The sequence below is a fragment of the Volvox carteri genome, assembly GCF_000143455.1.
Source record: "Volvox carteri f. nagariensis unplaced genomic scaffold VOLCAscaffold_20, whole genome shotgun sequence".
NCBI classification, from domain to species: domain Eukaryota; kingdom Viridiplantae; phylum Chlorophyta; class Chlorophyceae; order Chlamydomonadales; family Volvocaceae; genus Volvox; species Volvox carteri.
Genome location: NW_003307563.1, coordinates 1,151,368 through 1,172,786, shown reverse-complemented (window position 1 = coordinate 1,172,786; position 21,419 = coordinate 1,151,368). Strand labels below are relative to the sequence as shown.

Below are 21,419 nucleotides of genomic sequence, written 5' to 3'. Positions count from 1 at the left end.
CCCACGTCACTGAATTTGGTTGCAGGCTAAGTCCCTAGGTTAGGTAGAAGGTACACCAATCCACTCCTGTTAACCCAGCTGACTGCAGGACACCAACAGGACAGCAAAAGACGTTTCTTTTCCCCCCTCCCCAAATACCCACACGCTATCACTCTCCTCCATCGCTCTCCTCCCAGCCTGCCTGCTCCCAGCCGCCCCATCCTGCCCCGCCGCACAGCATCCTTTTCACTTTTCGGCGTTGCGAGCTGTCCCCAGCCCCGGGCGCCCCGACCCCATTTCCCCTCGGCCCTGCGCACTGTCCCACAGGTCTTATGCCTGTTACCACGATCAGGCGTCCAAGCCTCCTCGCGCCAATCTCACATCCTTTGCTTTCCTACCACCAACCCAACCCACCAACCCGCAACGCCTTTTACCAATGTCACCTGCATCATATTTCTTTACTAAATCAGTGCACCAGACACCAGACAGGCATCTGCCTGGCCTTCTTCCTGGCCATTTCAATAACACACCGCCATTTCCCGGACCCTGCCTCCCAACGCGCGCGCATGGGCATCCACACCGCCCCTCACACCGCCCCCTACCCAGCTTCCTCTATGTGCTGCATGGGCCCCTAACACGTCGTGTATGTTTTACTACAACCCCCGATCAACGTATCATACTATCCCGGCCATCACTGCCTAAGAGTCGCATGCTGCCAGCTTGCTGCTGCCGGTGGTGCCGCTGCTGCTAAGAGTGCGAAGACTGCGGTTCTTCATTCGGTTGCCGCTGCTGCTGCCGCTGCTCATCCAACACCTGCCCCGACGGGTGTGACGGCGATGCCGCTGGCGCCATGACGGCAGTCGCGGCCGCCGCCTCTGCAGCCGACAGCGAATGCGATCGCGACAGCGACGACGGCTCCCGGCGTCGCACGTACATGAGGATGTACGCCTGCGCCCGCAGCACCTGATCTTCCGCCACGGGGCGTACTTGCGTGTCGCTCACGTAGTACCATTGCGGGCCACCGCCCGCGGCAGGGTTTGAACGCTTGACGTACGCTACCTGTAAAGCCGAACCACACACACACACGCATACATACATACATACATCACGACGGCGGCAGTTGGGATGCGGGCGGATGTGGGGGTGATGACGGGGGCCCAAGAGGAGCGGAAGTTCAAGACTGGCAGTTGCAACGTAGGTTCAAGAGTATAGCGAGGGGGAAAGCTACGCTACCCTTGTTCCATAGCACGCAGGTACATCAGACGTGGGGCCTAAAACTCAAACCACTAGCGCACGCGGCGCACACATGCACGCTTATACTATTGTTTAGCAGGGCGTGTAGCAGGGCGTGTAGCAGGGCGTGTAGCAGGGCGTGTAGCAGGGCGTGTAGCAGATCGTGTAGCAGGATGCACAGGAGGCATACACCAGTGGCCCCCCCAGAAGCGCCATTGCCTCCGTGTGCACTTGTGTCAAGTATGAGGGGGACCTGCTGCCGCTGCGATCTGCCGTAGCATACAAGCAACACCAACGGCCGGACATAATCCACCCCTGAGGAACGAATTGCGCATTTCTGTGCGGAGCACAACCCCATGCTCGCAGCCCACGCTTCCGGCCTTCAAACAATCCCAAACGGTCATCGTGTATCGTGCGTGGTCCTTACTGGTTTAAACCACCCACATAATGGCCGTAGCGCATCTCCCCGGAATGCTCGACCACGCCCAGCAAGTCGTAGAGGCATGGCTGCTGCGCGGCAGAGCACTGCTGCGCAACAGCTGCCGCCAGAGCTGACCGCGGCTGCGGTTGTGGCTGCGGTTGTGGCTGTGGCTGCTGTGGCTGCTGTAGCCGTTGCTCTGGTGGAGGCCTTTCCGCCTGCTTTGCATACTGCGGCTGCTGTTGGGTCAGGTGACCATCCACATCTCCATCCGCAACCCCGACGCCTGCGTACTGTTCTCGTTCTTGTCCGTGCGCGTGTTCTTGTCGTCGTTGCCCTTGCCACCGCGTGCCCTCCCCCACGGCCACTTGGGTCCCCCACGGCTCACCCGCGGCCAGCAGCTCCCCCTCACCGCCGTTGCAAACAGCGCTACGGCCGGCAAGGGGATGGCATGCAACTGTTGAACCTGCAGCGCCCGAAACGCGGGTGCTGATGGCGGCGACCACCTCCGCCTCCGCAGGCTGCCTGACTGATGTGCCAGAGATGGCAGTTTCGACATCTGAGGTGGAGGCTGTGTAGACGCCCAGGGTTTGAGCTGAGGCAGCAGCAACGGCGCCGTTCTCCTTTGACGATGCGGAAGCTGGTGTCGGAGCAGTCGCCGTCGCTGGCGCTGGCACCATCGGCACCGCTGCCCCGGCGTACCCGTTGTCCCTAAGGAAAGATAAACATGCCGGACTCCTGGACGCCGGCGACAGCGGCGGCTGCGGCTGCGACAGCGCCGCCACCACTGCAGGTGAGGCGGCGGCGGCGGCAGCCGCCGCGGCCGCAGCCGCAACGAATGGCCCGAGGTCCAACGTTGTGTCAAAGGCAACCTACGAGGTGTGTGGCAGGTGGTAAGGGGGGACCGCGCGGAGCTTGGGTTAGGAGGGGAGGGAAATTGATGGACGGCGGTGGCGGCGTAGCACCACCCCATCCGGGCCTCGTCGACCCGGGTGGGAGTTTTTGGCTGTTCCGTGAGCAGGGCCCCCCCCCCTCACTTACATGCTTGTCGATCTTGGTAAGTCGGCCCCGGGAGTCGACGGAGAAGCGCTTGAGGTGAAGTACCAGGACCTCAGGAGGCCGCCGAAGGCAGTACTGCTTAGTCGACTGGCGTTGGAAGCTACTGCCGCTACTGCGGCGCAGGCCGCCGCCGCCACCGCCGCCGCTGCTGCTGCTACGACAACGCAAGCGGCCATTGGGGATGGTAGCAGCGGCAGTAGCGGCGGCGCTGCCGCCACCGGGTGCCGTCGGCGCTACTGCCGACGGTACTGACAACAGCCGGCGGCCGTCGCCCCCGTTATCCCCTTCAAGGATTGCCGCCGCCGGCAACAGCGGGGTGCAGAAAGGCGAGGGCGAGGACGACAACGTACTGCTCGGGATGCGGATGGGTTGTGAGGAGCTTGAGGAGGATGTCGGCCCTGTGGGTCCCGCCGGGGCCCGGGGTGAGCTGCTGTCGATGGCAATGCCGGGAGGTTCCGCCGCCGTCTCATGCCGTACAGCTGGTACGACGTTGTCACTCCTACAACCTGATCCGGAGCCGGCTCCAGATTTGAACTCTGAGGCCACTGACGTATCATGTGGAGAAACGACATGTGGTTGCGGTTGCAGTGGCAGCGGCGGAGGTGGCGGTCCCGGCGCGTCGCCCAAATTATGCAAGTCGTCGACGGAGGCGCCGCCGCAGGCGCCGAGCTCATTTGGAGCCGAACGCTTGACGGCATCGACATCCGTGTCGGCCGCGGCCGCGGGGTTGAAGGAAACGGCGTCTAACACTCTGCAGGCCGGCGGCGCTGGGAGTATGGCGGCGGAAATCATGCTGCTGGCCGCCACTGCGGCGGCGGCGGCGGCACCCCCAATGTCGAAGTCTTGAGCACTCGATGTCGCCGCTGGCGTTGGCATGCTGCGCGTGGGCGATGTCATTGCCGCCGGCAGCGGCCCATCCACAGGCGGAACCGGCGATCGATCCAGTGGCGGCGGCGAAAGCAGGCTTAGAATCGCTGCCGACGGCGATACCAACTCGTACGTCGTCGGCGGCTGGCCTTGCTGGCCACTCAAGGACTCCTCGATCAGATGCACAGTCGCCGACGATGAGGGTGGCGCGAGGTCGTCCATATCAAACATTGTGTCTGCGTCAACAGGTGCTGCTGCGCCGGCGGCGGCGGCGGCGGAGGCGGCGGCTCTGTGGATGCGTCCTAACGCGCAGGCGTCGCCAAGAAGCCCATCTGCATCCGCGGTGGCGGCGCCGCTGCCGCAGCCACCCGCGCCAAGAAGCGGCCCTGGCTTCTGCCCAGCGCCGCCGGATTGCTGGTGTTCATGGTGATGATGATGGTGGTGATGATGATGATGATGTTGATGATGTTGATGATGTTGATGATGGTGGTGGTGGGGAGGATGCAAGGAAGGGTCCAGGTTAACTCCATGCATGTGCAAGAAAGCAACATCAGCTTGGGTGCTTGGCGCCGGGTCTTCCATGCCGCACCCGTCGGGGTCCCGGCTCGGGACATCGCCAGCTGCCCCGGCGACGGCGACGGCGACGGCGACGGCGGCAGCGTCCCCACTTCCGCTGGCCATGTCGGCAGCGGAAGTTACGGTCACGGACGGCGTGGCCACGCGGCCGTCGTCCTCATCCACTCGGTATGAACACGGCACATCCGCACCCTCGATCGCGGCTCTGTTTGCCAAAGCTGACGGCGATGGCAGCGGAGGCGGAGGCGGGGACGGAGGCGTGACAGTGGATACCGCCGCCGCCGCTGCAGCAGCCGCAGCCAGCGACACCGCGCCGCGCTGCGCTACCGGCGGCGGCGGCGGCGGCGACGGTGGGCGCTGTCCGTGCAAGCCGACTGCTTCCTCCCGACGCTCAGATTCCGTATCACTGTCAGCTGGCGACATGTCCGGAGATGTGGAGGCCGACGACTCCAACGACGACGACGAGGATGAAGATGAAGATGAAGATGAGGAGGATCTGTTCGGCGGTGTCAAGGCGCCGGACAGGGCCCGCGCGCCCACATGGGCGAACGCAGGGTGCTCCGCCGGCCGCCGCAACGCGGTGGGGTACTCCCAAGTTTCGTGACCGCCGGTGGCGGCACGACGCCGTACCGTCGGCCCATTTCCCTTCTTGCTGACTGTGATGGGCATCGCCGCCGATGACGCCCGGCTCGTGGACGATGTCCCGTCGGCGTCCCGTGCGACTTTAGCTTCGTCTCCCGCCCTGGAAACGCCATCGTCATTCGCCGCTGGCAGGGTAGTAGTACTCGAAAGGTCGCATGGCGCGCCTAAGCTTGCCCGGTACTTCCCACGCAGCGAGAAGCGCACCTTGCCGCCTCCGCAACTCCCGCCGCTGCAGCTCTGGCCGAACTGGCTGCTCCTACCCTGCTGCTGCTGCTGCTGCTGCTGCTGCTGCAAGGTGGTCGCTTCCGCCAGTTCCAGGCCACCCTCCAGCACGGCCAGCAGGTGCTGAAGGCCTGCAGACAGGAAGCAGGCCACCACCACCACCACCACCATCACCACCACCACCATTACAACAACCATCAAGCACCGCCACAACCACATTGAGCACTGCCAACCTTAAATTACGCTGTGTCCGGGGTCGCGGGAACAGTCATATCGTGGGAGGGCAGGTCAAAAGGCAAACAAACCACAGCAAACATGAAAACTAGAAACTAAAACTAAAAACAAAAGCCCCAAAGAGGCAAACGCATAAAACTACGACTATACATATACATATATATGGCACGGCGACAAGGTAAAATATGTAGGGAATACAGGAAATATCGCAGTTGAGGCCCCAACTACCCAACAGGGACCCAACAGGGACCTAACTGGCGGTTCCCGGTCCCCGGTTCACTCGCCTCCGGGGGCCAGCATCAAATCTGCCACACAGTCCATTACCAGCTGCGCCGCCGCCTGCACCCGCCGACCCTGGTCCCGGGGCGAGTCACCGCAGCGCCAGGCCAGTCCCACATCCAAACGGGCCAGCAGCAGACCCCGATCCGAGAACGGCCCTGGCCCCAGAAGCGCGTCGTCCTCCTGCTGCTGCTGCTGCTGCTGCCGCCGGCGTGGCTGCTGTTGCTGCTGCGGCTGCGGCTGCTCCTGCTGCCGCCGCGGCGACGGCGGCAGGAGCGGTGACGTGCTGCCGCCGCCGCCGCCGCCACCGCCACCGCCGCCGCCACGCGGGCTGCTGCTGCGTGGGGTGCTTCCCAGGATGGTCGACAGCACGGGGCTCATGGGGACGGCGGGGATGGGAGAGGCGCCCAGGGCGGCGGCGGCGGCGGCCGCAGGAGACGAGGATGATTTGGCGGCTGTAGCCGCCGCCGCTGCCAGTAGCGCGGCGGCACGCGTGGAGCCGGCGAAGGGCAGTAGCTGCACGTACATCGTTTCCGTTTCAAAAGGGTCTAATTGGGCCTGTGGGGTTTTGGGGTTGGGTTTGGGGGTAGGGGTGAGAGTAATTTTCTAGCTTGAGATCATGCACTACTACAGGATGGTCCCAGAATATAAGGATAGATATTTTATCCTATTTGAAGTTTATGAGTTAACGGCGGAGTCAGGTGGAAGGTGGGGTTGGAAGTGGAAGTTGAAAAACAAGGGATAAACGCACCATGGGGGGGTGTTTTTACGACCCAAGTCGGGCGATGAAGATTTCCGAGCGGCCGTGAAGCGCTTCAGGCTGATTGATTCATTGAATTAGCAACCGCAGGGCGAAGGGAGAGTTGTTCGGATGGACAAGATAACACCGCCAAAGGAACCCCAAAAGGATTCCAAGCCACACTCCTCCAACTGATAGGATCTCTCAGGCCCGAGCCCCACTCACCCACCCATACACCCACCTGGACAATGAACGATGCACCGTGCGCTTTGGCGGGCCTGTGGGAGTGTGGTGAGGGAGGTCCAGGGAGGGGAACACAGCCGCGCGAGGTCCTCATCTCAAGGCTTTGTCCCGGGATTCTTAATTCCCGGGATTCTCAGACGTCAAACCATGGAGCTGCGCGTGCTAAAAAACGACACCCAATGTGTTGCGCGCCGTATCAGGCGAGGAAACCAGAGCGCCCATATATATGCAAAACAACACCCAAAGCGCACATCACGTCCAAACCTAGCTTTTTTCCTTGTCTTCTACTACGACACGTACGGCTAATCGTAGAACCGACATGTGTAAACACCTCCCGGTGAACCCCGGGGCTTCCGGGGCAGACTGACTGAAGGGTGTCGCGTCGAAAAAAACCCAGCAGGCCACTGTTTGGCCCCCCGTGTGTACTAGCAGAGGCGCAAGTAGTTGCGTGCGACGCATGGGACACACCTACCCGCCCACATCCACCCACCCTGGCTGCGGCAGGTCGGCCAGCCGCAATATATACTACCCCCCATTACCAGCCTCCAGCTCCTACAACTCTCCACCGCGTAACCACCGCTACAAGCCCCAGCGGCCCCAGCCAGCCAGACACACTGCAGAGCAAAGTCCCATGTCCCGTTCGCCGGCCACTGCCCCCAGGCCCTCCCTGGAAAGCCGCCCCTCTCCGCCCCTCTCCACGCTCCCGAGCTGAGCCGCACGTTTTATTCGTTTGACCCTCCAAGCTCCCCACCATCCGGTGCCTATCTTCAAGCCATTCTTCAAGCCAGCCCAGCACCAAGCCCTGCCATCAGGAAGCCCGACGCTCGCATAGGAGCCCGGTTATATATGATGTGTGAAACAGGGGGGTGTATCTTCGTCCGTGGCAGCTACCCTGCGAAACCCTGCCTTCCCCGGTATTTCGGGGCACCCTCATCCAGTCACCCTAGTCAACTTCTCAGTGGATCGCTCAGGTTCCGCACCCACCACCAGCATCCAACGGAATCTGCCGGGTCGACAGCGGCGCAACTCTATTCCTGGTCGGCTCGCAGGTTAACTTTATCCCAGGTCACCACCGTCCATCAACTAGGGGCGCAATACCTTCCACCATCGGAAGGACTTTGACCCTAATGGGTATCGATCCCGGGTATATATGTATGCATGGGCCAGAAGCCATCCACTCTGTAACAACAATATGTTGAGTTCCCTTTGATGGCAGGGCTCTTGGGGCTGGGCTGGGGGGCGGCACGGAGCCAGCAAAAGAGAAACCCCCAAAGGCGGTAAATAAGATGTCGAAAAAGCCCACCTGAAGAACGGCGCGTTGCCCCGCAGCGCCTCCCCCAGGTCCGTCCCCCGCTGCTCCGCACTGCCCGGCACCAGGAACACCTCCGGCGCCCCCGGACTCCAAGAAACCTGCGGCAGGGGCGGGGGAGATAAACACGACGAGATACAAATTATATACACGTGTGGAAGAAGAGGATACTAAAGCAGCAGCACTTTTGCAGTAATTAAATGACTTGCAGCAGTCGCGCTGTAAGTAATGTACGTCCCGACCTTCAATCAATTGAGGTGATCAGCTGCAGGATCCTCGAGGATCAAGGGCAGGGCATCCTGCAAGGATAGGAGAGGTGTCTTTCCCACCCGTGCCGACCCTTCCCACCCCCCCCCCGGCGGACTTGAATGCGCAACGCCCAGGGCAATAAGCACCATGCTAGGGCCCCGGGGCCGTCGCGCCGGGGCTATTTACGAAACATGCACGAAGCAAAAGAGCGACCTGACGGGGGGATGGCGGAGTCACCGCGGCGGTGGATCACCCACCTCCATAACATACAGACACAGACACACAGACGCACAGACATATACACTCAAGAGACACACACGCATACACATACCGACATGTTCCTGTATTGCTGCTCAGATAAATTAAACAGACACACAGACAGACACACACCTGCTTGCGGAGTGTCGGCGTGACACACACACAGACAGACACACACCTGCTTGCGGAGTGTCGGCGTGACACACAGACAGACACACACACCTGCTTGCGGAGTGTCGGCGTAAGCGGCGTGGCCGCCACGCTGCCGGCAACGGAGTGTCCCGCGGAGGCGGAAGCGGCGGCATCCAGCGCCTCTGCTCGCTCGCGAGGGCACTCCCAGGACACACTCTCCACGGCGAAGAAAGCGGCCAGGCAGGCACCGACGTCCAACACCCTAGGAGGCCGAAGCGGCTGCAATGGCAGTGGCGATGATGGCAGGGTCTGCTCCCGCACTGAATCCTCCGCCCCAAACGGCGCCCGTTCCTCTAGCTCTTGCCTAGTCGATTCGGGCAACGACTCTACCGGGTCTACCTGCGACTCGTTCTGTATCCCGGCTTCCATCTCAGCTTGGAGCTGCGCTCCTATCTCAGCGTGAAGTTCGGCTTGAGACCCCGCCTGCAGCTCTGTCTGTCGCCCTGTCTGTATATCCGCCGGCAGGTTCCCGTGCCGTGGGGACTCAGCGGGCAGTGCAATCCCCCCAGCGGGCGAAACCGACTGAGACAGGGCATCCGTACCAGCCGGCTCTGTCCCATCCACAGGAGGCGGCCCGGCAGCCCCCTTGTCCGAAGCAACCGTCTTGAGACGGTGAGGGGTCTTCGCAGCGGCGGCAGCGGCGGCATCTTCCGTGCTCTCGAGCGTTTCGGTAGCGACGCGGGCGCGGGCTGGCTCCAGGGGCTCGGACATGATCTGAGCGACTCTGAGGTCTCCGTCGTCATCATCTGCCACCAGGGTTTGATTCAAGCCATTTGCGGCCACCGCCGACACCGACGCCGCGTCCTCAGCTGCCGCTGGCTCCACCTGCGACCCGCCAGCCGTATGGCTGCTGGTCGGCGATGATGGCTCGGCAGCGGCGGCTTCAGAGCCCTCATCCCCCGACTCTGGTTCCAGCCCGCCGGCCGCTGCCTTGACTTTGTCGGCCCTCTTGGCCTGCCGCTTGGCCACGATTTTCAACTTGCGCTGCTCCTTCTCCAATTTCCGGAGTTGCTTTGGGTGGCGACGGGACAGCGACATGATAAAAAGAGCCCACGTGGGGATATGGGTGTAAGAAAGATATGAAGAGAAGCATGAATTGGTAGATATATCAACTGCATATGCAGAAGTGAGGATTTGGGGATTTATGAGGATGTGAAACGTCCTCATCTTGAAGGTTGCGATTGGGGGACGATTAGAGAAGTGCGCGAGGTAGGGGGGCAACCCGATGGATCTGGTCCGAAGGGAGGAATTATGGATCGTGCATGGACATGGGCATGGGCATGGGCAGGCGGGGTTGTGGGCGGAGACCTTCAAGCCTTCTGGTCAGGTCAGATCAGATCGAATCGGATCAGATCAGATAAGGTAAGATAAGATAAGATAAGCTGCGCCGGTGGTTAAGGATGGCCAACATCATCATCATCATCATCATCATCATCATCATCATCCCGCTCTCAACCTCCTCATTGCCGTCACAGGCAAGGTTGTCAACAGCAGCTTCATAGCTCCGGAAGGTTGCGGCACCAGCTCGCAACTCCGCCCTACCTTTTGGCTCAGCTTCTTCTTGTCCCCACCCTCCGCCGCCGCAGCCGTCGCGACCGCTGCCGTCGCCGCTTTCTCAGCCGCCGGGACCCTGCCGGCAGGGCCCTTCCCCTTGCCTGCCAGCGTCTTGCCGCCGCCCACATCCTGCTTCTCCAGCAGCCGCTCCTCCTGCTGCTTCTTTGAGTCCTCTGCCTCCGCCTCCGCAACCTCTTCTGGGTCCGGGCCCTCCTCTGTCTGGGCCTTTCCTGCCCCCCTTCCCTTGCCCTTCACTTTCCCAGCGGCCTCCCTACCGCCCTTCTGCGCTCCCACCGCCGCCTTAGCCGCCGCCTCCTTAGCCTTCTTCTCCTTTCTCTCCAGCTCGCGCTTCTCTCTCTTGCTAAGCTTCCTGCCCTTCCCCGCTGTTGCTGTTGCTGCGGCGGCAACAACCGCGGCAGAGCCCCCTGCCTGATGTTGTCCGGCCGCTGCTGCTGCAGCCGCAGCCGTTGCTGCTGCTGCGCCCAGCGCCTTGAGCTCCCGTTCGTCCAAGGCCGGCAGGTCATCAGGAATCGGCAGGGAGAGGTCATAAAACGACTCGGACGACACGGAGGTGTGGCCGCAGGTGTTGCAACGGATGCAGCTGGCGAGCTCTCCGCCAAACAGACTGGCAACGACGGAGGATGAATCATCGGCGGCCGCACCGTAAACGTCACTGCCTGCACCAGCCGCACCGCCGCCACCGCCGGCAGCGGGTGGTGATGGAGCTGACGAATCCGTCGCCACCGCCGCCGTCGCCGCCCCCGGCGAGGCGGGATCCTTGCCGGGTCGGCGGCGGGTCATTTCCATGGCGCGCTTCTCTTCCTCCTAGTGAACCCCAAACGGACAAACCAAGGGTGGGTCAGGGTAGGCCAGGGTAGGCCAGAGCACACAGCTTACGACGAGCCAACCGTGCCAACCGCGTTCCGAGGACGACTGGAGGGTAGGGTGCGGCAAGATACCCAACTGACGTTGGCTGTGCCATACATGCACAGAGCCCTTCAACCCAGGACCCCATCGTACCCCATCGTAATCCAGCAGACCTTCACTTCCATCCGCCCCGCACCGTAGCACATAGCATCCTACCGCCAAGGTCCACGTCGCCGAAGCGCAGAACAATCCTGGTACCCAGGAGCCCCAGTTCAACCCAACCCACCTGCAAACCGTCCAGGAGCAGCCGCAACAGCTCATGGCTATCGTGCTGCTGGCGGCCCTGCAGAAGTTGACAGTTGACGGTTTGCAAAGACAGACACACGCATGCACGCGCGCGTGCGCGCGCGCGGTGAAAAACACAATCGACCCGGGGATCGCACCGGGGGGAAATAGGTGTTAACTTTTTGGCCTTGGAATTGATTCTGTGTGAATTTTAGGTGAGATAGCGGAAATTTGGGTTTTGCAGTAGCAGGAATGAAATGGGGTTTATCATGTAAGGAGCCGGATTCCAGTTTAAAAGCAAAGCAAAGCGAGACACGTTTCCGCGTAAACACACATGGCTGTGACCTGGTTCTTATGGCCATTAAGTTGATGCCATGGGCGATATATATGCAACGGTCGCAACTCGGCCTCCGTAAAGACAGACGGTCACGGACGGGACGGAGTCACCTTTCAGACACGCACCTTGAACTGGGGCGCCACACGGCACACCGCAGCTAGCAGCGCCTGCGGATTGTATGCGCCCTTGTTGCCGTGCTGGGCGTGGTGGTGACCGTGGTTGTGATGGGCATTGTTGGGCTGTGAGGAGAGTCCCAGGGTGCCCCGGCCATGTAGGCCTGCGGGGTGTGTGAGTGTGAGTGTGTGTGCGGATGGCATTGGACTGAGGTGGGCTGAGTGAGTTTCAGCTCCCAAGCTGGGCTATAGGTTTGTAGTGTTAGCTGCCGGGCAAGAGGATTTAGGTAAGGCGGCTTTGAGGTGCAGGTGGAGGTTGAGGCTGGATGCAGGGGTCTACATGCCGGTGCATGACCGGACCATGGTAGGCCCCAGCGAGGGTTGTCGAAATCTTGTGGGATGCGCCCACAGGGTTCCAGCAAGGAGTGACCCGGTGCGGGAAAAACAAGAAGATGCTAGAAGACTGCAAGGACGGGTGCGCGAGCTGCACGCTGTGTGGAAGTGAGGAGCTTAATCGGAAGGGAAGGCGCTCATCTTCACTGCCTGCGAAATGCAGTGCAAAAAATGGACTGCCGACGGTCAGGTAACCAGTGCGGGAGGACGTGACGGAGGTGAGACTTGTGTGGACGAGATGGAAAACGCGTTTCCTCCTCTCGGACAGCTCTGCCATATGCGGTGCCCTTGGTTGGGGTTACTGGAGGTACTTTGTGTGGCCTTGGATGCGCAGCCAGGCTGTGTGGGGTAACCCAAAGGGCAAAGGGCTGATCACGCTCCGTGGCCCCTGTTGACACTGAAAGCGCAAGCACCACGATGCCGAATGCCTACCGTTGGCGTTGATGAATGCCTGCTGGAGAGCAAAGCCCAGCGGCCCGCGGCCAAGCACTCCCGGCTTGCCCGGCGACGATCCCCCTCCAGTGCCGCCCGGGAGCCCAGACTTGGTCCCCGCCTGCCCCCAAATTGGTGTTGCAGCTTTATTGAGTTGCGGACAGGCTAAGAGTAACTGGATCGCGGAATTGAAAAAGCATGTGTTCCCCAAATTCACGAGGCCAACGGCTGGGCCCGGTACAAGCAGCTGCAGTTCGACGCAGCCGCATGAGCTCGACGCAGGAGTCGGTACATCGTCAAAATCGGCCGCCCCAGAAAGCTCCAGAGCCTTTGTCATTCCTATTCGTTTGTGTGCGCGCGCCCCAAACGAGAGCCCTCAGCGTCATCCTTATGCGTTTACATAATAATCCCTGTGCATTTTCTAGGTAAGATGCCTGCAAAGGTGTGTATGCTTGGTTTAGGTATCTCGCAGAAGAACTGGGCCAAATCGCCACCCTACAGCATGCAAAGACCTCTTCTACATCCAATCTCTAGGAAAAAAGAGGACAAATCAGAAAAGATAATTGAGAAAACGGTCTGAGCCCTAACCATACCCCCCTACACCATGATCCAGCTCCAAAACCTCCATTCGCTAACTGTAACTCAAATTTCACGTTCTGCCTTCCTGCCTGCTATATAGGTAAAAAGCATGACCACTTGAGAGATACGTACGTAAGCATTTTTCTCTTTTCTAAGAAAGCTACCAGAGCCCTTCCAAAACTTCGGCTTCGGAGCGGCACGTAACCTTTGCCCTCACCCATCCTTAGCACATCTAACTACAAGTCATCATACTCCAAAACGTGGCGTGTCACACGATGACCTGATGCCATCGGCGAGCCCATGCCAAACATGCCAAACATCGGTGGCTGCCTCATCGGCATCCGCATCGGGCCTGGTGCAATAGCGATGGGCGGGAAGTCGAACGGCACTCCATAACCCTCCGATACGGTGTAGTCGCGACGCTGCTGGGATGGACCCGTCTTCTGCAGGGCCAGGTGAAAAGGGGTATATTGCGAGAGCTCATTGTGTGTGGCGCAAATTCCTAATCACAATGGCAGGTTCTCCTAATTCCTCCTCTCTGCCAGAGCACATAAAAGCCGAGCAACAATGACTTTCACAGCTTTCCTCGCACCAACTCGCTGCCCCGGGCGCCTTCCCACCCTTAACCCGAACATAAAACCTTCCTCTCCAGAGAGCACAACCAAGTTCCAACCACCCACCTTCCAATCCGGAAGCGAGCCCTGTGCCCTAGCCACCGTCAGTCTATGGCCGCCCGCTTCCACGCCCATGCTGCGGGACAAGTCCAGCACTGCAGTAGCGGCCTCAGGGCTGGAGAATCTTACGAAGCCGTACAACTGCCCCGAAACCAGTCTGGCATTGACCACCTCCTACAGTCGCGGAAAAGTACATCTTAGCATTTCAGGATGCGAGCAGGAGGACTAAGAACGAGGAAAATTAACACGAACATCGAGCTCCGGTGTCCTGGTTCAATGCCAGTTATATCGCATATCGCAATTTTTGGAGAAAACGCACTGACTTGTAGAAAATGGGAAATGCCGGCTGGCATTTCCCTCCTTACCAGCCCCACACCAATCCCTCACACCGAACGGCGCAAAGGAAAACCAGAGAAGGCTTACACTGCGTACACACCCACAGCCAGTTCCCGTCCTCCCTTGCAGTCCCAAAGATCGCAAACCCCGCGCACGCACCGCCAAACGCAGCTCCCACCTCAAGCCCGTTCCCACCTCAAGCCCGTTCCCACCTCAAGCCCGTTCCCACCGCAAGCCCGTTCCCACCTCAAGCCCGTTCCCACCTCAAGCCCGTTCCCACCTCAAGCCCGTTCCCACCGCAAGCCCGTTCCCACCTCAAGCCCGTTCCCACCTCAAGCCCGTTCCCACCTCAAGCCCGTTCCCACCGCAAGCCCGTTCCCACCTCAAGCCCGTTCCCACCTCAAGCCCGTTCCCACCTCAAGCCCGTTCCCACCTCAAGCCCGTTCCCACCTCAAGCCCGTTCCCACCTCAAGCCCGTTCCCACCTCAAGCCCGTTCCCACCTTGGAGTACGTGGCGAACACGTTCCGCAGCTCCGCCACGCTGATGCCGTGCGGCAGGTCCCCAACGAACAAAGTACACGCGAGCTCCAGTGACCGCGTATCGCTGCCGCCGCCGCCGCCGCCGCCGCCGCTGCCACCGAAGCTGCGCTCCCTCTCCCGGTCTCGGTCCCGCCCATCCGATCGGTCGCATGCGCGGGGCCCTCCGCCCCCTCGCTGACCCTGCGCGTCCCACTCACGAACCGCACTACGATCCCGGTCACGATCCCTGTCCCGTGGGTCGCCGCGCTCGCGGTCGCGGTCGCGATTGCGGTCCTGCCGTCGATCCATGTCCCGATGATGCTGGGCCGCGGTAGCGAACCCGCCAGCTGGCTGGGTGGCGGCGGCTCCGCCGCCGCCGCCGCCGCCGCCGATGCCGCTACCGGCGCCGCTGCTGCCGCCGCCGGAGCCGCGATTGTCCGATGGGGGTGGAGGTGGAGGCAAAGGCCGTGTAGCCGACCTACAGCACGAGCGCAGCCAGGTGGAAAACATGGGGGAAGAGGAAGGGATTGTTATGTTGCTTCGGGCCCTCAGCAGGTCACGGCTACACGACCGTGTTTGCAGCGGAAACCAGACTACACACCGGCTATATATAGGATTGGCGTGTCCACCTCTCCATCATCATCATAACACTCGGGCAATAGTGCGACAGGAGCTCGTTTGTTTGTCAGCGCCAAAGAGCAGCACCGGAAACAGCCCCTTTATGTTCCAATCAGTCGCTCCGAAGCACTGTGGCGATTGGACGAATGAATTACGCCCTAATAAGCCTAATGATGAACCCTTGACGACCTGCGGTAACAAGTATGTTGATGTCCGGGATGTCCGGGGCGCTCACCGACACACCGACACACATACACACACACCATCCGGGCCCAACTGGCACGCACCCGTAGGCTGTCTAGCCAGATACCCTGTCCATGGCGGCTGTGTCTAGCCAGACAGCTTCCTTGCTTCGTGAAACCCATGGGACTGCATGAACACATGTTGCGCACGATGTTGCGACTTACCCCTCCGGGGAGGTGTTGCCAGCGCCACTGCCGTTGCCGCCGGCCCCAGGAGCTGCCAGCTGTAGCAGCGGCGGTGCCGCCGCCGCCGCCGCCGCCGCCGCTGCTGGCGCCGCCATTGCTGTATTACCTGGCGGCCCAGCCGCTGCCTGAGCATGCGCATAACCCTGTTGCCCGCGGCGCCTGCCACCGCGCTGACGCCGCCGGCGCCGGCGCCCGCCGCGTTTGCCAGGATCAGCACCATTACCACCACCACCACCACCACCACCGCGGTAGTAACTCACCGGCGGCGGCGGCGAGCGTGCGCCACCTCTGCGGCCCGCTGCCGCTCTGGGCGACCAGGACCGAGAGCGAGACCTGGAGCGGGACGGAGATCGTGCGACGCGGCCGCCGCTGCCCCTCCCTCGAGTTGGAGATCGCGACCCACGGGACCGTGAGTTGCGCCGCTTCAGGTGGTACGGAGGAGATCGAGATCGCGACCGCGAGAGGGACCGCCGCCGCTGCGGCGGGGCACCGCCACGCAGTCCCCACGTACGGCCCGTACTTGCACCAGGTGATCTGGACCTGGACCTGGATCTGTAGTCCATATCTGATTCCGAGGATGCCGTACCAGAAGACGAGCCGGATTCACCTTCGCCTAAAGACGCGCACGGCGATGCAACGGACGGGCCGCCGACTGACCCGCGGGCGGGCCGCCCCCTTACGGGACTGCCGCCACCGCCACCGCCGCCACCACCGCTGCCGCCGGCACCGTTACCCCCTGCGAATGGCGACGACTCCGGCACACCGAAGCCCGTGCTTCTGGCTGGCATGAGCGGCAGGGACGAAAGTGCACGCGGCCTGGGAGGCGGCGGAGGTGGAATGGTCTGTGGCGGCGAAACCGCAGAATTGACCCTCGGCGTGAGGTTAGAACCCGGGGGAGGTGGCAATGGTAGAGGCGGCGGAGGCACCGCCGTCGCCGTCGCCCGGTACGGCCCGAGCTTTACACGGATCACAGTCCCGCTGCCACCCGCGTTACCGCGGGCCTTCACCGTACAAGTCTTGCTGATGCAACCCTCCTCTCCGTCATCCTCGTTCTCGTCCGCCTGGGCGGCGGGGAGGGTGACCTGGCGTGCCCGCTGGCCGGACGGCTCTCCCAGTCCTGGCGTGTTGGGCGACGGCGGTGGCGGCGGCGCGGCATGTGGGGGTTGCACCCTGCCCGCCTGGACGCCACCGTTGCCGCCGCCACCGCCGCAGCCGTGCACAGATGCACTTGTGCTCTCCTGTACCTTACCTAGCTGCATCTGCTGCTGCTTAGGCTGGGCCTGCATCTGCTGCTGCAGCTGGTGCTGTTTCTGATGTGAAGGTGTTGCTGCTGCCTCTTGCCGCTGCTGCGGCTGCTGTTGCCGCCGCTGCTGCTGTTGCTCCCGTTGCGCCATATGTCGCTGGTGGTGGTGCTGCGGCTGCCTCGGCAACGGTGGCGGCGGTGGCGGCGGCGGCCGTCGACCCGCGGCGGCATCCTCTGCTGCCGGTTCCAGCTTCACTGCACGTAACTGGGCCCTACTCTCCTGCACTCGCGGCCCATGTTGCTGTCCATGTTGCTGTCCATGTTGCTGTCCAAGTTGCTGCGGCTTTCGTTGTCCTCCTCGTTCGTGCTGCTGCCCTTGCTGCTGCTGCCCTTCTTGTTGTTGCTGTTGTTGTTGCTTCTGTCGTCGCTCTTGATGCAGCTGTGCTCGTGCGTGCCCCTCATTGATCCCACATATCGCCATCGCATGCGGCTGATCATCATCATCAACATCATCATTATCATCATCATCGAGTCCGTAGCATGCCCCTGAGAGCTGCATGGCGCTGCCGCTGGCTCCATGACGCCCGGACCCCTGCGGCTGCTGCTGCTGCTGCTGCTGCGGGGCCGGCGGCGGTGGGGAATGCGGCTGCCCAGGAGCCCACTCCATTGGCCCAGGCCGCATGCTCGGCTGCCGCTGGTGCAGGACCTCAAGTATTTGGCCCTGCTGCTGCTGCTGATCCGGATGCTGATGTGCTTGTTGTTGAGGCGGCGGTAGCAAGCCTCCGGGCGAGGCCGTTCCAGGTCCAATGCCTGCTGGTAGCCAAAGGCCGGGTCCCGGGGCTCGGACCGCTAGCTCGTTGTCCTCACAAAGCTCGTCGTCGGACTGTATGAGGGCATGAAACGACGCGTCCAAGTCGTCGCCGTCGTCATCAAAGGTCAACGCCGCCGCTGCTTCAAGCTCCGAGCCGTCCGCCATGGTCAACGCCGCAATGACCGAGAAGTCCATGGCCGTCGCTGACCCGGGAGCTGCGTTAGCGCCAGCTGCCGCCGCGCTGCCGGCCGTGGCGGCGGCGGCGGCGGCGCCGCCGCCGACGGCAGTATTACCCGTTGACGACGTCAAGGCTGCTGTATCCGCCGCCGCCGCCGCTGCTGTATTAGCAGCATCGGGGAGTGCAAAGGGCACCCCGCTAAGGAAGGTTTGCAGTCCAAAGTCGGATGTAGCTGCCGAATTGTCAAGCGAAGGTAGAGGCTGTAGCTGCTGTAGCGATGGTAGCATAGGATCGAAGCCATCGGGGACGAGGGCCCCAACGCCGACGCTGGCGGCACCAGCGGCCGCTGTCGCAGCAACACCGGCAACGGCACCGTCGCCGCCTGCCGCGGCGGAGGCACTCAGCGCCGCAAAGGCGGCGGTACCGTCATCTAGAGCGATGGGTGCGAACGGCGCCGCGAACGGTATGACCCCCCACACCGCCGAGCCGTCGACACCTGCCATGAAAGACCCGGCGTTGGGATCCCCAAGGCATGGCGGCAGGCCGTTGGTATCCGACAGGACCGGCAAGCCGTTGGCGTCCGTCAAGCACGGCATAGGCAATGGCACAGGTGACGTAGAGGTAGCCTCCGCCAGCGCCGCCGTGGCTTCTGCCAGCGCCGCCGTCGCCTGCACGAGCGCCGCCGTCGCCTCCGCCAGCGCTGATTGCGCCTCCTCCGGCGACACCGCCGGTACGGCAGGAACTAGCAGTGCATCGCACCCCGGCACGCCCGCCGCTACACCGTCGCCGCCGCCAAGCACTCCCAAGCCGTCCGTACCCAGCGGTAGGCCGCTCAAAGCGCCCAGAGCTGCGGCGGTCGCGACGACGGGGTCGCTAAGGATCAGCGGCACCGTCAGCCCTGCGCCGGCTGCCGTGGCGGCACTGGCCAGTCCGGCGTCGGGACCGTCGCCACCCGTACCATCATGCATCGCATCGTCAGCGCCGTCGTACTGTGGAATGGTGTCCATGCAATTCCTGGCACTACCATCGTACGAACAGCGCAGCCGCTGCTGCCCTAATCCTCCGCCAGCGCTGCCGGTTCCGCCGCCGCCGCCGCCACCGTTGTAGCCGCTGGCTTCGCAGTCGCTATCCCCATCCCCATCTCCACAACTGCCGTCGCCAATGCCGCCGCGAAAGGCACCGTAATGCCAGCTTTCAACATGCATTCTGCTTCTGGCAATTCGACTCCCGCCGTCAGCAGACGTAAGGCCAAAAACAGTACCGTCAACGCTGTGGCCGTGATTGCTGCAGCTGCCGCTGTGGCCAAGAACATCGCCGCCCATGCTACTGCAGCTGCCTCTCGTACATGCACTACCCTGCACGGCCCCTGGACAAATCCGCCTTGCTAAAGGGCACACCATGCCCGGACCGCCATGTCCGAGACAGACATCCCTGACCGCGGCTGCGGCGGCAGCCGCCGTACAGCCGCACCCGTGCAAAGCCGACGGATCGTAGTCGTCCTCGTCGTCTGACCCATACGACGACGAGGATGGCGGCGGCGGCTCCGGCACCGGACGCTTATTCCCCGCCAGCGACGCGCCCGCGCCGCCGCCGGTAGCACCGCTGCCGCCACCTGACATGGGCATTTTAAATCCCGCTGGAACCGGTGGTTTGAATCCCGCGTGTCCTAATGGCCTCGGGAGGCTCGTGGGAACAGGGGGTTTGAAGCCCGGTGGGCCAGGGGGCTTAAAGCCAGCCGGCACGGGGGGCTTAAAGCCTCCGGGCACCGGAGGCTTGAACCCCGCAGGTGCCGGGGGTTTGTATCCGGGTGGAGCGGATGACGCCTTGGCGCTGGGTGCTGTGGGCACCGCACCGCCGCCGCCAGCAGCGGCGGCGGCAGCAGGAACTGAACCGCCGCCGCCGCTTCCGCCGCTGGCACTGCCGCCGCGCTGCCGACTGATGGGCACATAGCCCACGGGCGCAGGCTCGGGCTCGGACGCTGCCGGGGTGTGTAGCGGCGTGGGCGGCGGTCCGCCGGCCCCCGCGTTCCTCCTCGCCGCGCTAGGCAGCTTGCGGCCTGTGATCGACGTGGTCGCGGGGGCAGCTGCAGCTGCACCGCTGCCGACTTGCTCGCCCGCTTCCGCGGCTTCTGTCCTTTGTTTCTGTAGCCGGAGAGCCTACAGGGGGGACAACCATGAGCAACATCAACACGCAATGGGAATCCAGCTAGAGAAGTTGCGCAGCAAAAAAGGCAGCGTGCTTTACTTACACCTAGCGGGGAAAAGTGGCTTCCGTAGCCTGCGAGCACGCGCGAGTGCGTGTGTATATGTGCGTGTGAAAGTGTGGGCCTGGCCATGCAGGTGTACGTGAGAATAACGGCGCAAAACCCTCTCTGGCTATTTAGGCTAAAAAGGTGCTAAAACACAAAACCCATAGGGGCCTGTGAAGGCGCCTCACCCGCCCACATCCGTCCATAGCACGGGGCCTGCAGGCCTAAGGGACGGGCGATGCCAATCCTTTCAAATTGCTGAATGGCTAGCAGCGGGTAGAAATGCAGAGACGGGGCGTGTGCTCAGATACCAGGTGCCGGCTATTGTCTACTTGCGAAGTTGCAGCTGTGGATAGATTGTGGTTGTGCCAAAGCCATAGTGTTTAGCTGTTTCTCGCCAATACCGCTCGACTAGGACGACAGCTCCCGTACACCACACTCCCTGGTTCCCCCGAGCCGTATACACATACAGACACACATACACAGCTGCATGCGCTGACGCGGGAACGTGCGCTGGCATATATTACAGCTGGCATATGGTGCAGCACAGTGCGCTGAGCGGCTGGGATCACCAAAGGTGATTATTCCGGAATGGGGACGCGTCCGGATTGTGCGTCCGAAAAGCAAGGGGGAAGCAAAATGCACAAGGTCTCAACGCCGGTTCCTTCCCTCTGGTATCGGTCCTTACCCGAAGAGCACGGTCTTTGGCCGTCTCTCCCGCCGGCGTGGCATCCGCGGGCGCGGCGGCAGCCGCGGTGCTGTCGGCCCTCTCCACGCTGCTGGCCCGCGACCCAGGTGCCACGTGGCTACCCCGCGCGGGCAACGATATCGTACTATTTCCCGTGCCAAGGGCTAATGCCAGGGAGGGCGGCAGCTTGGAAGCCAGGCTCTGGCGGACCTGCTGTGCTGCGGCTTGCCGCCTGGCCGCCGCGGCTTCCTGCGAATGAAAGGTGTCAAAGCGCAGGACGGGTGTCAAAAGCAGAGAGAATATGTGCATATGTCGTATGAAATTGTTCTGGAAGCAGGCAACAAGCTACGATTTTGAGGGTCGCGAAGGTCGAGTCACCGACAGACATGATATGCAAATGAGCCCATCTTCGAGCGGGGATCCTGGTGATTGTTTCTCCTCAAAGCCGAGATGTGGGAATCCGGCTGGAATAGGCCGGCGGCCCTCGAAACAAGTTGTTTACCGCAGCTACACCCGGAGAAACATCCGCCCCGCCCACCTCCTTTCTTTGCCGAAATTGTTCAAATTTCTTTAGCAAGTATGTCTCAGCTGCTGAATGCATCATCCTGAAGGTATAC

General features: G+C 62.1%; 1 protein-coding gene across 1 annotated transcript; it reads right to left on the bottom strand.

The window, feature by feature from the left end:
• Window positions 1-726: 726 nt before the first annotated feature.
• Window positions 727-21,406, bottom strand: VOLCADRAFT_91284 (uncharacterized protein; the record flags this gene model as incomplete). Its single annotated transcript, XM_002950719.1, has 25 exons — window positions 727-1,038; window positions 1,080-1,159; window positions 2,019-2,502; window positions 2,672-3,810; window positions 3,864-4,229; window positions 4,324-4,874; window positions 6,036-6,067; window positions 6,490-6,526; window positions 7,795-7,901; window positions 8,440-8,442; window positions 8,530-9,666; window positions 10,042-10,878; window positions 11,207-11,263; window positions 11,668-11,819; window positions 12,481-12,819; window positions 13,340-13,502; window positions 13,740-13,907; window positions 14,571-15,066; window positions 15,614-15,672; window positions 15,895-15,940; window positions 16,038-16,199; window positions 16,292-18,880; window positions 19,337-20,022; window positions 20,803-21,051; window positions 21,341-21,406. The coding sequence occupies 25 exons, from the start codon at window positions 21,404-21,406 to the stop codon at window positions 727-729; spliced, it is 10,317 nt and encodes a 3,438-aa protein (XP_002950765.1).
• Window positions 21,407-21,419: the final 13 nt, after the last annotated feature.